The 19,032-nt window shown below is 36.9% G+C and overlaps 1 protein-coding gene across 3 annotated transcripts in view; it reads right to left on the bottom strand.

Annotated features, from left to right (window-relative positions):
* The window catches only part of LOC150085010 (leucine-rich PPR motif-containing protein, mitochondrial-like), a 380,604-nt gene that overhangs the window by 279,652 nt on the left and 81,920 nt on the right, over positions 1 to 19,032 (bottom strand). For all 3 annotated transcript variants that reach the window (XM_090376735.1, XM_090376734.1, XM_090376736.1), the window contains exon 7: positions 4,313 to 4,351. In XM_090376735.1, coding sequence (XP_090232861.1) covers positions 4,313 to 4,351 — 39 coding nt within the window. The remainder of the gene's footprint in view (positions 1 to 4,312; positions 4,352 to 19,032) is intronic.

Consider the following 19,032-nt stretch of genomic DNA (forward strand, 5'->3'; position numbering starts at 1 on the left):
AGGCAGATTACAAGAAATCCTTGGCAAGGGATGCAAAGAAAAACAGCAAAGAGTTCTTTACTTATGTAAACTCTAGAAGGAAGGGGATGAATCAGATTGGTCCACTTGATATTGATGGGTCAACTGTTGATGATTCTGCTCAGGTAGCTAACAAACTAAATGAATATTTTGCATCGACATTCACACATGAGGAGTTATTCAGTGAGGGGAATGCCAGAGGTGTATTCAACTCTAGCAGTAAGCTACAGAATCTTGAAATAACTGGGAGTAAAGTGGAGGAGAAATTGTTGAAGATAAACACAAGAAAGGCACCCGGGGTGGATGGGATCTATCCAGTTATATTAAAGGAGGCAGCAAAGGAAGTAAGCAAACCCTTAGCCATAATTATGAGAGCTTCCTTGGACTCAGGGGAGGTACCTATAGACTGGAAATGTGCAAATGTGACCCCAATTCACAAAGGAGGATCAAAGGCTGACACAAGTAATTATAGACCTGTGAGGTTAACTTCTGTTCCAGGAAAATTAATGGAGGCACTGGTTAAAGAAGCACTGCAGGATCATTTAGACAAGACTTCAGTTATAGCTCGGACACAGAATGGTTTTGTTAAGGGGAAGTCTTGCCTGACCAATTTGATTGGATACTATGATGCAGTCACAAAAGAACTGGATGCAGGGAATAGCTCTGATATTATATACTTGGATCTTAGAAAGGCTTTTGATACTGTTGCACATGGAAGACTGCTACACAAATTGGAGCAGTGTGACATTGGAGGCAAATTGCTGCTATGGATAAAGGGGTGGTTGAGGGGGAGAAGACAGAGAGTGGTAATCAATGGACACTGCTCATCGTGGACTAATGTTATTAGTGGAGTCCCTCAATGCTCAGTGTTGGGTCCATTATTGTTTTCTGTATTTATAAATGATATTGATGATGGTATATCAAGCTTAATGTCCAAGTTTGCAGACGATACAAAGGTTGGCAGGGTTGTCAAGGACACTACTGACACTATGCTGCTGCAACAGGATCTGGAAAGGTTGAGCAGATGGGCTGAGAGGTGGCAAATGAAGTTTAACATTGACAAATGTAAAGTACTACATATGGGAAACAGCAACCCCAGAGCAAGGTATCAACTCTGTGGTACTACACTGACAGTGGTAGAGAATGAAAGGGACTTGGGGGTGGTTGTGCAGGCAGATATGAAGTTCTCTGAGCAGTGCAGACGGGCTGCAAGAGTAGCTCATGGAGTATTGTCAATGATATACAGGAATTTTTCCAGCAGGGATAAGGAGGTGATTATTCCCTTGTATAAGGCAATGGTCAGGCCACACCTAGAGTACTGTATACAGGTCTGGAGGCCTCATTTCAAGAAGGATGTAGAGCTGCTGGAACGAGTACAGAGAAGGGCAACAAGATTAGTGAATGGAACAAAGGGGTGCTCTTACAAAGAAAGGCTTAAGTTTTGCAAATTACAGTGTCTGGAGACTAGGCACCAGCGAGGTGATCTGATAGAGGTGTATAAAGCCTTGAATGGTTTGAGCATGCTCAATGCTGATGGGATTCTTCCTCTAGCTCAGAATAATCACCTGAGAGGGCATAAATTCAAATTGAGGAAAGACAGATGTAGGATAGACGTGCGGAAATTTGCCTTTCGCCAGCGGGTGGTTAGTTGGTGGAACAGACTTCCATCCCTTGTCGTGGAGGTTGATAGCCTAAATAAGTTTAAGGTTCAGCTGGACAGGTATTTTGAACGAACAGAGGAGTGAAGTGAAAGTGGGTTTTTTTGGCTGATGCTGCATAAGCTTGCTTTCTTGCATCAGATGCCTCTACTAATGCTAAAGGCCATATTGCTCCAGAGATATGCGGTGGTCATTCTCTGACCTTTCCGCATCCTCTGTATTTAGTGGTCATGGGCTTGAACCCCGGTCTAATCAAGAAGCATGTGCTACACACTGCTGCTCCTGCCCACCTGGCTACGGAGGCGCCACGTAGGGCAGATGGCTGAGAATGGATAACACAAGTAATATGAGAAGTGTGTGTGTGTGTGTGTGTGTGTGTGTGTGTGTGTGTGTGTGTGTGTGTGTGTGTGTGTGTGTGTGCTGATTGTGCATAAGCTTGCTTTCTTGCATTTTCTGCCACTACTAATGTTAATATTTATTGTTGGTTTACCCGAAACCCTAGTTCTGCTGAATTACTTTAAAGTAAATGTAACAAATAAGGCAGTAAGGGGTCAATATATTGGTAGTGTCTGTAAATGAGTAAGACACCTGAATTTCAGATTTAAGAAACCTTCATCTCTGCCTGAGGCTAGTTAATTATATTCCTGAAAGGAGGAAAGCCTTTAATAAAGAATTTCTCTGATCTGAAACAGAAACTGAATTTCAGTGCCTTCATTTACACATACAAACTAGCTTACACAGCTGTTTGTTTTATCAAAAAATATGAAAATAAGGTACAATTAATGTATACAGTATGAGACTTTTGAATATTAGGAAGCCAATGAAATCAGTTACAACAGCAAATAACTCTTTTTATTCTTTTTTAAGTTGTAGTAACAAATTCCTTTACTCACTGACTACTCTTACCCCATATTGAATAATACAAAAAAGAAGGTAAAGTATGCATCAAATTTCAAAAGGTAAAACAGACTGAAATGTAAGTTCAATTAACTAACTAAATAAAGTTGCAATTAATGTAAACATTTCAGATCCACTTTGGGATCAAGAAATGTTGAGATGCCCATTCAAGATAGGTTGATAGAATGAGAAAAAGTTGTTGTTGTTATTTGGTTTTTAGGAGCATTAACAACTGAGGCCATATTGCTCCGGGGATGTGCGGTGGTCATGCCCTGACCTTTCCACGTCCTCCGTATTTAGTGGTGACGGGCTCGAACCCCGGTCTAATCAAGAAGCGTGTGCTACGCACTGTTGCTCCTTCCCACCTGGCTATGGAGGCGCCCTAATGAGAAAAAGATAAAATTAAGAATGATGTAGTGACATAAACTGTAATTTTATTTATTTAACCGAATGTGCCTTCAGGTAGAAACTACTCATTTCCACCTCCAGGTAACAATCAATAAACCATTTAATTTCAAATATAAACTAAGTCTGTGTTTTCACCTTTTGAAATTTAATTATTAATTTCCACGTAACACCCTTCACAGACACAAATGTATGCACTGTTTTACATTTTACATTAAAGTTTTTCCTAGAATTAAAAACTTTTCTAATTACTTTTATGTAACATTCAAAATACTCTTCAATTTTTAATTAAAATTTGTGGAGTACAACTTGAAGCAAGTTGAACAAAAACTGAAATCTGGCATGCATGGATCTTCTGTTATTAATAGAATAAACATGGGGTAGCAATTTTTTACATACAGGTTGTGTCAAAATTATGTATCAACACTTTGATAAGTTGAATCTCTGAAAGTTAACTAAATAAACATATTGTAATGCATTCAAAACCAAAAAGGGGTTTTGAATGCATTAGGATACATAAACAGTTTGCACTATATCAAAATGTCTGTCAACTCCATGTATACTTGAACAGCATCATTTCCCAACAGTCCAACACAAGGTGGTGGTGCACATGCAAGCTATAATTTTGCCTACTTCCTGTGGATGATAATGCCACATCATTATCATCCACAAATTTTCACTCTGATATCTATGTCAATCTGGACAATGAAATTCCCAAATTATGGGAAATACTTCTGATTACCTTTATCTTTCAAATATCCCTGTGCAAAAAAAAAAGTCAAGGGGACTTTTTTTGCATGGGAATACCTGATAGATAGGGTACGCTCATAAAAGTGAAAATCTGAAATGCACTATCCTGTCGAAGTATACCAACGTTTCCGGAGACATTTCTGCTTGCAGGAACTGCATTATTCATTAACAATTCAAGATAACCCTGCCCACTAACAATATCACTGATTCTGTTATTAGGCAGTTGTTATAGACTTAAAAGGTGTGGTCTTTGAAGTTTTGGAATGTTCTTTTATTTTTGACTCTCACAAAACAAAAAATTAATTACTACACACATGCAAAATTCAGATAATAATTTGTATAAAACTGGGCATTCCATCCCTGGGTTTAGTGTTAGGAAGGGCATCTGGTCATAAATCCAGTCCCTAAACACTAACAGCAGATCACCAGAAAGATTGGGAATCAATTACTAAGAAAAAGATATTAATCTTAAGTACAATATGGATAATTTAACTCTAAAGTAGTATTATAATGAAAAAATTAATTGCAGTAATCATTTATAAAAATTACGTATAAAAACTGAATTTAAAATTTCTACAATTTACCTCATTATATCAAGTATATTTTTGGCATTTTCCATATCACTGAAAAGACATGAAAAGAAAAAAGGAAAAAAAATTAATTTCTTGTTTCACGTTAGCTCCAATTTCTAAATAAGAAAACCAGAAAAAACTTATTTGTTCAAATGCAAAATAGAAAGTAACAAAATTTTATGGAAATAGATTTAATTTATATTAATTCCTTGTTCATGTTATCAGTTCACTGAAATCCAAGTTGTAAAAATACTATATTCTTATACATTAGCACTCAGTTCTAGTCATAAATGAAGTTTAAGTATAATGTTCTGTCACAATAAAATAAACATATAATATTTACTATTTAAATAAGACTTACAAGAAGCAATATAACAATTTTAATTATATCACTCCTTAATTTTAATCATGCACACACCCACTCAAGTGACAGCCACATAAATTGCACACAAAAATCCCTCTTAAAGTTTAATATTTTCTTAATAACTCCCTCTATAGTTAAAATTGTCATCTCATGACATATTACATCATCCTGTTAAGCTAGTGTGGTACTGCATCATCATTCTGTAATATTAGAGTTGTATTACATCATCTTGTTTATAAGAGAATTAAAAAATCTAAAATTAAAATTACTAAAATTAATGCACTAAAATCCTGCTGCCATCTGTCTTCACTTCCTCTTCAGCAGCAGTATGGCATACACTCAGTGAACCCCAAGGAGAAAAAAGTGTAATTAGTGCTCTTGATAGAGCCTTTCTAGTATTAATATTACTAGTGGCATATGATGCAAGAAAGCATCAGCCAAAAAAAAGTTCTAGTCAACATATAGCTGCAAAGTTGGCTGCAACCAGTATACTGTGTCAAAGTAAACAGAAATGCGAGACCGAAAATATCAAAAGAAAATCTGGAACCAGACAAACAGAAAAGTACTGCCGCACCAGGACACAGTTTTGAGAAGCCTCAATGATTGTTGAGTAAGTTCCACAGACTAAAATTCACATGGAAGGAACATAGTTGGGGTAAGTGCAAGTGATATTATAATATTCTCATCATAATAATCATCATAATAATCTCTGATGAATTCTCTGGGTATGCATAATGAGCAAAAAGGAGTGAATACTACACAAAAATTTTAATTATCAGGATAACGGGAAATTTTAATTATCATGAACTAAGCAGTGATGATAACCAACAATCTGACACACTCCATGCCAGACAGGTGCAAGGTATTAAAGCTTGTGTCGGGCCAACAAAATATTAACATCTGTTATATAAGACCCAATGGTATCACAACTGTATGTGTTTTCTGCTGGTATAATTTTTCATCTTATTACATAATGTTAATTTCAAACATTGATTACAATAAAAAGGAATTCATATGGGCTGCAATGTACTTCTATGATTATTTGTAAATAAATACACCTAAATAGTTTTTAATTTATTTTCTTATCAATAATATGCACAATCATTTTTCATCGGTGTATAACAAATTTGAGGCAACAGGGGCAATTATTTCAATGCAATGCTTGTTTTTGGAGAAAATTTAGTGATGTGATTTATGTGGCTGTCACTGTATATCATACACTGTTTGTTTACATGAAATTCCATTAACATATATGTAGTTCAAAAGCATCAATCAGTTTTGTATCTATTTAAAGGGCAAACTTACTTTTCTAAAAAAGATATGAAACATTTCATATTGTGAAGAAAATCACAAAGGGACAATTATCCTTGATACAGCCCATTGAGATAACAGTACATTTTATAAATGAATAATTTCCTAATAAAGCAGTGTTTATTCTGTAGCCAAGTGGTCAGGAGAGGGAGCAATAGGCACACACTCTTTGAGTAGACAGGGATTCAAGCCCCTGACTGCTAAATATAGTCGATCTGCCAACCCACACTGGACCAGCATAGCAGATTACGGTCCATTCCCTCAACATGACTTGCTGAAGACGCCTCCATCCAGCAGTGGATTGAAAATGGCTTCAGATATATTATTTTTTTAGTATAAGCCTGAAGCAACTCAGTGATTTGCTTCACAATATGAGATTTTTGATTCATTTATGGCAAACTTAATTTACTTTTTTAGTACTATAAAATGCTTTTTGAACTATGCATATGCTATAAAAGATGTTTCCAACCCACAGCCCCCAATTCCTTTATATTGTGCAGCCCACAGTCATGTGAGCAGCTCCAAGCATTGTCCTCTCACGCTTAACTAGTATGTCACAAAATATAGCTCCACACTGAATTGTGTATATTCAATTTTTCTGTATTGCTTTTGTATGATGTTTTATATATCTTCCTCAATATTTAACTACATTATTACAACCATGCAATAATAATGTTATTAGCGTCACTGAGTAAGTGTTGTATTATCACATTTAATTATTAAATGAAAAATATTAAACTGTTTTAAAGGGTTGTCAGGTAAAACGGAGAATATGATAACAGAAGGATTTATCAAAAGCTACTAGTATTTAATTTTATGTGCATTGATGAAATTAAGTACAGTAAGTCCTCGACTTATGTAAGCCTGAGTTACATAAATTCGGATGCACGTAATTTTTTTTTTTTTAGGATTGTAAAATTTAAAACAGTTAAAAAAAAAAAAAACAATTAATAATGATGAACACTGCATGCACAAGTGAGATATGGAGTAACAAGTTTACAAAGAATAAAAAAATAGGAATGAAGAGAAGATTCTGAAAATGTGTTTTTTTATATGGCTGAAGATTTCGGTGAAGGGGACACACATTTCACCATAATAACGCAAAAACCCACAGAATTCCAGCTATCGGTATTATCGCAAATGCAATAAGATCGAGTTTACTACCCATTTATAATAGATTGCACTAAAGAAAATCCCAAGAAACCAGAAACTGCAAATTATTTTTTATTGTTTTACGGTAGTGACCTAGAGAAATGTGCTTTAGTAAAATGTCAGCTCACGTGAGGTGATAATAGTGTTTCCGGCTTAACCCTGTGAATTTCTTTTCAGAAAATTTCATTTTGACTGCTATCATGGTGCCGGCTAAGGGAATAGGTGACAGCAATACTATTAAATCTACCAAGAAAGGGAAAGTGATCAATTTGGATCAGAAAATTATAATAATAAAGATTTATGAAAAAGATAAAGCATAAACAAATATCACGTGGAATTCAGATTTATCAGTCTCATCAGTGATCACAATAATAAAGTAGAAAGACAATACGAGAAGCAGTGAAAGGATCAGCACCGATGAAGTCAACTATAATAACCAAGGCTACAAAATACATATCAGTTTTTACAGTACAATAACATGCATTCTTTCTTCCTCTCATATTTTCTTTTCTTATGTGCCACTCCAGCTACTTCACCACTGTTCCCAGATAAAGTTTTTAATTGAAGTGCACATGCACCAGGGGTCCAAGTTCCTGCAACTAATTAAAAATATATAACTATTTTTCTTCATTCTTCTGAGGATATTATGTGGTTTTTGTAATTTTGGCATATCAGGGATATAGTAGCAATATTTTATTAGTCATTCCCAAATTAAGTAAAACTCGACTTATGCAAGAAATCCTGAAACTTATCTCTTACATATGTCAGAGACTTACTGTACTTCCAAAGCTAACTGTTATTCTTAAAGGTAAGCTATTCTTATTCGTGTAAGATTTAGAGTTAAAAAGCTTCAGATTGCAGGAAGAGTTTACTGTCATATAGGTTAATTAGCATTATTTCTATACGCAACAAACCAACTGAAGTTGTGCAGTGTCTTCATTACAGGAGAACTGCCTAAGAACTGCCTAACTCATTACTCGGAGTTAGGCAGTTCTTGATTTCTTCATTTGGTGTATATCTTGAATAAGTAACACTTCCCAGTAGAGAAGACTGACTACTGTTACTTACTCTCAGTGGGTAGCACCACCCAAACAGCCATTTCAGGGCTATCTGGCCCCTCATCAGTGAGTGGGTAGGTACCCCGATGGTATAACAGCTGACAAACCCAGTTGTGAATTAATTTCACAATATGAGAGATGTCAGGATGAGTTTGCTGTCGTATTAAACTTATATGACAGTAAACTCTTCCCGCAGTCTGAAGCTTTTTGCCCTAAATCCTACACAAATTAAACTACACTCCACTTAGCATCTTTCATATTGCAAAATTAATTCACAAATGGATTGTGAGCAGTTATACATTGGGATACCTACCCACTCACCGATGAGGGGGGACCAAATATCCCTGAAATGGTCATCTGGGTAGTGGTGCCCATTGACAATAAGTAACAGTCTTCTCTACTGGTGAAGCATTATTATTTGAGATATAATTACACAGGCAACTTGTGAAATAATTCACAATACGAGATATTATGTAATGAAGCCACTGCACAATTTCAGTTGGTTTACTGCGTATAGAAATGATACAAATGTGCTAACTTATATGACAGCTGTTCTTATTCTTAATAGTTAACTCAGTCTTCCTTCAAAATAATACAAATGCTGTTTGTAGTGAGCTGACAAATGAACACACAGAACCAGGGCTGAATTAAGGATGAAATAAGCCTCTGGCCATATTTAAATTTGAGGCCTCTTTAATATACACTGAGTGATCAGTGAATTATGACCACCTACCTAATACTACCTAATACTTTGCCCTCAGTACAGCAGCTATCCGACGTGGCATTGATTCAACAAGATGTCGGAACCGTTCAGGAGGTATGGCCGAGCTATGTTTAATGCAGTCAGCAATGCAGGTATGGAGGTGATTTGTGTATCCAGACGTCTGATATGCCTTTCCATAGTGTCCCACAAATGCTCTATGGGATTGATGTCGGGGGAGTTCAGAGACCAATCGATATGCTCAAAGTCAGAACTGTGTTCCTCAAACCATTCCCGCAAAACAAGTGCCCGATGACTTGCCGCATTGTCATCTTGGAAGACACCATCGCCATTCAGGGAAGTGTAACATAGCGGAGTTGACAGCAAGCAGTTGATGACAGCAAAGATCACTGATACGTTGTTCCACATGCACCATGGGTTCGAGTTCCTGCAACTGAAACATGCCCCACACCATACATTCGCCTCCACTGGCCTGCACTATTGATACTATGCATAATGGATCAAGAACCTCAATGTTCACGCCAAATCCGTACACGACCATTCACAGTGTGGAGTAAATAACGTGACTCGTCCAACCAGCACACCTTCTTTCAGTCCTCTAACATCCAACGTACATGCTCTTTGCACCACGTGAGTCTTTTATGCCAATGAACCTTGGTTAGGAGAGGATGCCGCAGGGGTCGTCTGCTGGTGTAGCCCATACGTGCAAGCATGTGACAATGGTCATGCCAGATATTTTTCCGGGTTGGGAATGTTGTATTGGGTAGTCAACTCTTCAACAGTGCTGTGCCTGTTTGCTTGTACGAGTCGTAAGACCCAGTGCTCACCTCTAACATCAACCTTTCGCTGACCTTTGCGGTTTTGCCTTCGAGTCATTGTTCGACCATTTTGATGCCAGTCCTGCAGTTTAGGCACCAGCTTGTCAAGCACCCACAATCTGTCCTTTATCAAAGTCCAATAAAGCCTTCCTTTTACCCATCACGCTCGGAATTTTACTACCTACTGAACCACTGACACCTTATCTATGCTACATGGGTCAACTAACTCCACACTCTCGTACCTCGTGGTCAACAGGTCACATTGTTTTCATAGGGGTGGTCATAATTCAGTTTCAGTGATCACTCAGTGTATATACTATATAATATCGGTGTATATATACACCATAGTTTACCCATAAATTTAAACTATGTATGTAGTGTAAAAGGCATATATACAGGTGGTCGTCGACTTACAACTGACTTCTGTTCTGACTGACAGGTCGTAAGTCGATCTGGTCGTATGTCGGCCATATATTTATTAACAGTATTTTTTAACCTTTGTAATCTTTTTATCATCTTTATAATCTTTTAAATTATTATCATCTTTTATTTTTCATTTTAAATACAGTAATACCCCGACTTACACAAACTCGGAGTTAGGCAGTTCTTGATTTTTTTCATTTGATGTATATCTAAAATTAACTTACCAGTGATTTGGAAGTCAAATCATAAAGCTTGGGCGACAGCTTCCGTTTTTGAGGACCGGTTTGGTCACCACTTCATACCCGAAGTCGAACGTTACTGCATCTAAACAGATTCCCTTTAAAGTGATGCTTCTTGTTGACAATGCACCCAGTCACCCACCTGCCACCCTAATTAATTTCGACCCACGTGTGAAAGTTGTGTTTTTGTCTCCAAACACAACCAGTTTGCTTCAACCGACGGACCAGGGAGTCATCAAAACATTCGAGGCTTACTACGCGAGGTATTCGTTTGCACATCTGAATGAAGCTACGAGACAAAATAGTGAGATATCTGTTAAAGACTTTTGGAAACAATTCAATGTTTTAGATGCCGTAAGAATCACTGAAGAATCTTGGGGTGAAATTCACAAAAAAAAATTGGTGTCTGGAAGAAACTTTGTCCATTTTTTTCAAAAACGAGACGAAAACAACGCCAGAAACTGATCATGTCGCTCATAAGATAGAAGAAGTTGTTAATCTTGCCAGGCAATTAGATTTGGAAGTCAATGGTGATGATGTCAACGAGCTGTTGGATTCACATAGTCAGGAACTGACAATGAATGAGCTCATAGAGATGTGTGAGCAAAACGTCACTGAAGTATCCGCCACTTCAGACCCAGTTCCACCAGAAAAGCACATGACAATTGCAAGCTTGACAGAAGGTCTCAGCTCAATTGAAAAGGGCTCAAAAATTTTAGAAAACAGACTCCAATGAAGAACGCGTTATAGCTACAAAGCAAAGAATAAAAAAATTATTAGCTTGCTACGAAGAAATTCTGCTTTAAAAAAAAAAGAAGGCACTGTGTCGTCAGACAAATTTGTTAGATTTTACGAAGCCATCGACATCGAAATAACTTTTTTACATAAATCATTTATTTTTTCAATACATATTTTGTATTAATATGTATAAAGAACTGCAATTTTATTAAATATTTTTCTTCTAAACTAGTGTTTTTGTTAGTCCTTGGTCCCAATTAAACAAAATTTATATGTATTTATATGCAAAGTTGTACCCCGACTTACGCAAATTCGACTTAAGCAATTTTCGTCGGACCCACCTATCGCGTAACTTCGGGGTGTTACAGTACAGTAATGTTTTTATCTTTTACTTAGCAATACTGTACGTACCTTCGTTTCTTTGCCTAGGCTATCTCTCTCTAGGAGGTTAAATTCAAACATTCTCTACGTTTTAATTGGTTTATTATTCATATTGTTTATAAAAATACAAAACTACGATCTATAATTATATTGTACATAATGTGAAAAATAATACTGTACATAATGTACTGTAAACACAAAAATACAATCTAAAATTAATGTAAAAATTAATACAAATGAAATTTACAACATCAATTTTTAATCTTTTTTTAAGCTTTTGCTGGGTTGTGGATCATCAGGGTCATGTTCTTGGGTTGAGGTAGGAGATGTTTTCTTGATGAGGAACATGCTGAGCTTTGTTTGAACAGTTTTTCTTTTTTTTCTTCATATATCTCCCGATAGCAATGCACAGCATCTTGAATGATACGTTCAACCTTTGTAAGTTGTTCGACATTAGGATCCATTGCTTCAAAACTGGTGAGAGCTTTATTCAGTTGCGAAAAAGAATCTGATAAACCCTTTGCAGTGAATTTCTTTTCTGGCTCCTCTTCTTCTTTCTCTTCTTCCTCCCTCGCTTTTTCTTGTGCCACTCTCTGTGCTTCCAATTCAATCAACTCTTCATCCGAAAGTTTTTTTTGTCTCACAATCTAGCAACTCCTCTACGTCTTCTATTTCACATTCTAATTTAAGATTTTTTGCAAGTTTAACTATTTTTTCTGTAATCACTTCCAGCTCCTCTCCTTTTTCAGATCCTTCAAATGTAGTACGTATTCGCATAACATTTTAGACACTTTTTCCAAATTCCCGACATACAATTCTTTGTTACACATTCCCACGCAGTCGAAATATTCTTGACACACTGAAGAATGTTGTACTGCTTCCAAAAGTCTCGCAAAGATAAATCAGCATCAGAATCTATCGCTTCGATGGCTTGTGCGAATGTCGTTCTGAGATAGTGAGCCTTAAATGCTGAAATAGCACCCTGATCCATGGGTTGAATAAGAGTGGTTGTATTAGGAGGCATAAAAATCATTCTAACGTCATGATGAAGGTCATCCAGATGAGGGGAGTGGCCAGGGGCATTGTCCATAACTAATAAAATCTTGAAAGGGATACCTCTCTCCGCACAATATTCACGAGCTTGGGGAATAAAGCAGTTCATGAACCAGTCTTCGAACAGTGCTTGAGTCATCCAAACTTTAGGGTTTGAACGGTAGTAAATGGGCAGTGTGTGCTTGTTGATGTGCTTAAATGCACAAGGGTTTTCTGAATGATAAATGAGAAAAGGCTTCAGCTTAAAACCTGTGGAATTCCCACAAAGCAACAAAGTTAACCGATCCTTAAAAGCTTTGACTCCTGGCAATCTTTTTGCTTCTTGGTGTATGTACATACGATTAGGCATCGTTTCCATTGCAAGCCGCTTTCATCTGCGTTGAATATTTGTTCCGGTAGATAACCACCTTCTTTGATTAAAGAGTCGAAACTATCAACAGATTTTTTGGCTCCATCTTCATCTGCACTTCCTGCTTCTCCTGTGACATGTACATTATGCAAAGCAAATCTTTTTTTAAAACGCTTAAACCACCCAGTACTAGCCTGAAAATCGTGTGCATAATCGTCTCAGGCACGTGATTTTAAACTCTGAAACAAACTTCTAGCCTTCGCTTGCACTGTGTGAAGGCTCATGGGTGTATTTTTTTGTATAAAATCTTCCATCCATATAAACAACAATTTCTCCATTTCATGGATGGGACCCTGTCGTTGTTTGGTTAAAACTGTAGACTTAATAGGTGCAGAACCTTTCACAGCTTCCTGAATTCTTTCTTTGTCCTTAAGTATCGTCGATACCATGGAATGTGATACCTTCAAGTCATGTGCTATCGTATTCACTTTCCGCCTTCAGCCTTCATACTGCTCGATAACTTTCAATTTACACTATAAATCAATAGTTTTCCTTGACTTCTTAGCTGGCGTATATGTAGATGAAGGCATTTTCCTTTTACTAAACATTTTATGGGTAGAGTATTTCAGTAGAATTTTAATTAATACACCACACGCAACAGATGGTTGAAAGCAACCGAGTGTATGTGAGAGAGGAGTCCAGGAAAGTTTATCGACTGCAATTCACCACCAGCAATTAATCGCTAGCAGTTTACTGCCACGTAAGTTTATTGCATAAACAATTTATAGCCTACAAAAATATTGCCAGGCAATACTAAACACATAAAATTTATTTTTAACTTAAGTAGCATGTTTTAGGGGAGTGGGGGTAGGGTGTGCCGATTAGGGAGGTACTTATAATTAATTATCCCAACGTGACTGATTGCATGAACATTCATTTTGAATGTTTGCAGTATACTATGACATACCTAATGTTATAATTAGTTTAGTTTAAAATTAACCAATTGGTATAGTGTTTAAATAATGGATTTTTTACTATTTTTGTGATACATGTAACTATGATTTATTATTATTATTTTTTTTTGTGGTCGTAAGTTGATGACAAAGTGTATACAGGTCGACCATTACCAATCCGGCCACCGATAATCCGGTTCCACTGCTAATTCGGACATAATTTCAAATTCCCCGGTCGGCGCACCGACTTGCCGCTACTGTTTTGGTGGCGTTGGTTGCAGCATCAGCTGTCAGCACGAACTCGTAAACACTGGCAAGCTATTCATACTTGTTTTTGTGCATTTATTATTATAACCTGCTCACATTTAATCCCAGCCATGGTTTCAATGCATAAAGGAAGTGCTTCTCATGGTGCAAACACAGTACATTGTCCATAACAGATAAAGTTGAACTTCTGAAAAAAAACTCTACAGCGGTGTGTCTGTGAGAAGTTTCTCTGCTTAGTTGTAAATTCCAGCAATTTCTCTCAGTTCCTCTTATTTTAGTAATTTTCTTTTAGCCATTCCATTCCTTTTTAGATTTTTTTTTTTTTTTTACAACACTTGTACAAACTTGAAAAACAACACAATATGATAATACAGTGCACTAACGAACTTGTTTTCACAAACAATACTAACAAACTTATTGCAATGTTTGAGAGTTGATTTTATCGCAATTAGTTTTATTGCAGCGCTCACTGCGCGTGCAATAAACTAATCACAAACGAACTTCGTACGTATGCCGTAATAGTGTCACATGTATGTAGCCGACACAGCTTCTCAAGAAATAAAGTAACCTACTGGGCCACGTCGGCCACATATATACAACACACACACACACACAAAAAAAAAAGGCTTTTTTTGATATTTTAAATGAAAAAGCAACAATGCTGACATTACAATATTTATTTTAGAATTACTAATCAAATTATTTGCTAAATATTTTTTGACTCCTGGGGAATTTTTTTCTTAAACTAATTTGGCAGTCAATGTATTAATGGATGAGATGTTAGCTGTTGAGTAAACTGTATGTGCTAATATAACCACCAATGATCCGGCAAACTCACTAATCCGGTACCCTGCAGGTCCCAATGCTGCCGGATTAGTGATGGTTGATCTGTATTAAAATATGTAAAATAAGAATGCAAAAATGTAAAAAAAAAAAAGTTTCATGTTTTTTGACTTGAAAAATAAAAGTAATAATAAAAATAATTTTAATAGAAACTTAACTTATTTATTGTCAATAAAAAGTTATAAGAATAAAATTTAAACATTTAACAAGTTAAGTTTAAGTATGCTTTTATATTACATTTTCTTGATTTATTATTATTATTAGAAAATCTTTTATCACTACTTCAGAAATATTTACACTGAAAATGAGGCCCTTCTTCGGGTGAGGTCCCCAGCCATTGCCGGTTTGGCCACAACGTTAACATGGCCTTGCATAGAACTGATTCACTTTTTGGCATTGTACCTGTTTGATTTCTGGTTGAACAAATTAGTATTAATTTAACCCATTAATGCCAAAGTTAATAAAACTAGAAATTTTGTTATAATTTTTGTAAGAACTATACCAGTAACTGTTTGTATACTAGTTCAAGAAGTAAACTGTTCGTAAGCTATTTTCCACCTTTCACACAAAGTTACATTGCATTTTATACAACAAGGTAACAATTTACTAGTATAGTTTTTGTTTTAGTAATACTATGCAATAGATATCACACTGGATATCTATTGCAGGTGATAATGGAATGTAATTGCATTTAACCCATTTTGTATGTAATTCTCATACAGGGAATTGCTGTTGCCCGATGAAACTGCAGTGCGCCGAGTGCTTTCTTGCCTTAAACACAGTGATATACATTAGTCACAGTCGTATCTATACCCTGATTGAAAGCAGGCTAATACCTTGTATTCTGTACAACTAGTCATGATGATCAACTCCACCCGCATTCTTGGGAGGCACTGGGTTGGTTGGTTGGTTGGTTGGTTGGTGTTATTGGATTTTTTTTGGCACAAAAGCAGCTTTGGCCATTTGCGCCTATCTATTAGTATTATGTGACAATGATGCTGACATTTCTTAATTAGGGCTTATATCTGGCCAAAATATCCTATTAGTTTTAAATAAGTAAATGCATTTTCAATGTTAGAGTCATCGCCTAGGATCTGTGATAAAGTCAGGGAATCCTGAATATTTATAGGGATATGGAAGGCTGATTGGCGTGCCATGTGGTATTGTGGACATTCTATAAGGAAATGTTTTACAGTAAGTTGACAAGAACAGTGAAGACATTCTGGAGGATTTGCTTTCATGAGTAAGTATAAGTGTGTAATTCTGTGTATGTCCAATGCGCAGTCTGGTCAAAATGACTTCTTCGTGCCAATTCTTACGGAGACTCGAATTCCATGGCTGAAGTTCTGTTTTATTTGAAACAGTTTATTGTTTGGTTCATTTTGCCACATTTGTGACCACTGAGTGTGGAGAATCTGTTTTATGATAGGTCTGTAATCGGAGTGTGGAACTTTGTAAAGCCTTAGGTTTGTACTTGTAGGATTCTTTGCTGCTAGATCAGCACTTTCATTACCTTCAATGCCTGCATGTTCTGAGATTCAACAGAATTTTACTTGCTTTCTTTTGCTTTTGAGCTTCACAAGATGAGCTTGTATCTGGTGAAGAATGGGATGTGATGGAGTCTGCTTTTGTTGGAGAGCATGTATTGCATTCAATGAATCCATGTATATGAGATGTTTCAGAAAAGGAGAGGATGCAATGTACTTTAAGGCCATTAGTAGGGCAAATAGCTCAGCAGAATAGCTATTGAATTGGTTTGGGAGTTGCTATGGGATAAGTGTGTGGCAAGACCACTGCAGCACCAACTTGGGTATCTGTTTTAGAGCCGTCCGTATATATTTGAAGATATTCAGAAAACTGTGATGAGTGGGCTACATGCATCTGTTTTATATTGACATTTGCCAGAGTGCTTTTTCTCCAATGTTGAAAATAAGTGTCACAGTTAGGTGTGAAAGTGTGCCATGGTGGAATACTTATGCAATTGTCATCGTGTACGTTGTCAAAGCTTAGGCCCCATTTTGAAACTAGTTCTTTATTCTTATCCCAGCTGGTTTATTTACTGTGGGTTTATTGCTGTAGAGGATTTCCCACTGTGGATTGAAGAGATTCTGCCAAGTTGGATGTTGAGGAAGGCTTCGGATTTTAATGGCATAGTAGCAATTATCTCCGGAGATATAGTGAAGGCTCATGGGCCTCCGCATATAAGCTTTGTACAGGCGATTTTCTGTATGCTGCTAAGGAAATTTGTAAGGCACTGTGGTGTATAGAGTCAAGCCATTTGATGACACTGTGGTGTGTAGAGTCAAGCCATTTGATGACACTTGGTCTACACGAACTATATACAGGGGCTCCATAATCTATTCTTGATCCATAATCTAGTCTTGATCTGATTAAAGCACGGTATAGATGGAGTAATGTGAACCGATCAGCTCTCCACATCATTGCAGAAAGAACTCTGAGAATATTTAGTTTTTTTAGACAGGTTGTTCGAATGCATTTGATATGTTTCAGAAAGTTAAGTTTTTTATCGAGAATCAGGCCAAGGAAACTAATACTATTTGAAAGAGGTATCAGTTGGTTTTCTAGTCTTATTTCTGGATCTGAGTGCATTTTTCGCTTTCTACAGAAGTGTATGGCATTGTTTTTTGTAACGATATTCTGTATGTCTACAATTCTATTTTTTTTAACTGCGCTTTGTAATTGCCTTTCAATCATGTTCATGTTTTGCGAATGGCATGAAATGGTAACATCTGCATAAAGGAATGTTTAAACTGTGTTCGGTAGGTCTTTTGTAATAAGAGTTTATTTTGATTGCAAACAAAGTTTTTTTTTTTTTTTTTTGATTTGGTAGTTGTTGGCGCATTGGCTTCTGTGGCCATATTGCACCTCCCAAGGTTTTTGCAGTACTTTGATCCAAGCCCGAGGCGGGAATCGAACCCGCGACCTTTGGGTTGCCGGGCAGGTACTTTACCCACTCGGCTAGCCCGGTCGGCGCAAACAAAGTTGCACTCAGCACTGAACCCTGAGGAACTCCTTGTTCCTGAATATACGTTTGTGACAGGCTGTTTTGATATTTTACTTTGAAGGTTCCAAGCTTCAGAAAATTTTGTACTAAGACTGGTAAGTGGCCTCGCAAACCAATGTTGTGGAGGTCATTCAAAATGCCATATCGCCAGGTAGTGTCGAAGGCCTTTTCTATGTCGAGACTGATCATAATTAGATGCTCATTTCTTAGAAAAGCATTGCGAATATTTGCCTCTGCTTTTATCATGGGATCCAGAGATGATCTATTTTTACAAAAGCCATATTGATGTATGTTTAGTATTTTATAGGTTTCCAAAAACCAGGTTAGTCTGTTGTTTGCCATTTTCTCCAGGCTTTTCCCAAGGCAAACTTGTTAGAGCTATTGGTCGATAGTTTGTGCGAATTGTATGATCTTTGCCAGGTTTGGGGAAGGCAATTATCATAGCATGATGGTTCATCCCATAGCGCCAGTTCTGCTTACCAAAAGTGGCCCACTGGGCACTCACATCCTTTCGTCCTGGCTTCAAGTCAAGTAAGCCAGGAGTTTGGATAACAGTTTTCCATATAAATTCTATCGTATAGTATTAGTAAAGTACTTAGAGATTTTTGACTAAGTTGGTTTTTTTTTTTTTTTTTTTTTTTGTAGTTGTTGGCACATAGGCTCCTGTGGCCATAATGCACCTCCCAAGGTTTTTGCAGTACTTTGATCCAAGCCAGAGGCGGGAATCGAACCCGCGACCTCTGGGTTGCCAGGCAGGCACTTTACCCACCCGGCTAGCCTGGTCGGCTGACTAAGTTGTATCATTTGATAATGAACATCATCAGGTCCTGCAGCACTCTTCTCCGACTTCGCCAGAGCATTTTGCAGTTCTTCTATGTTGAAGAGTTGGTTATATGAGAGATGTTGTCTGGTATTAAAGTTTATTTTGTATTTTTCAGCTACAGATTTAGTTTTCTGAAAGGATAGAATGTATGCTGATACGGCTGATACATTTGCAAAAGTAGCTGCAAGAACGTTTGTGATTTCCTTGGAGTTAG

This window comes from Mastigoproctus giganteus, chromosome 6 (assembly GCF_048544385.1).
Source record: "Mastigoproctus giganteus isolate SK-2022 chromosome 6, ASM4854438v1, whole genome shotgun sequence".
In the NCBI taxonomy this organism is placed as follows: Eukaryota; Metazoa; Arthropoda; class Arachnida; order Uropygi; family Thelyphonidae; genus Mastigoproctus; species Mastigoproctus giganteus.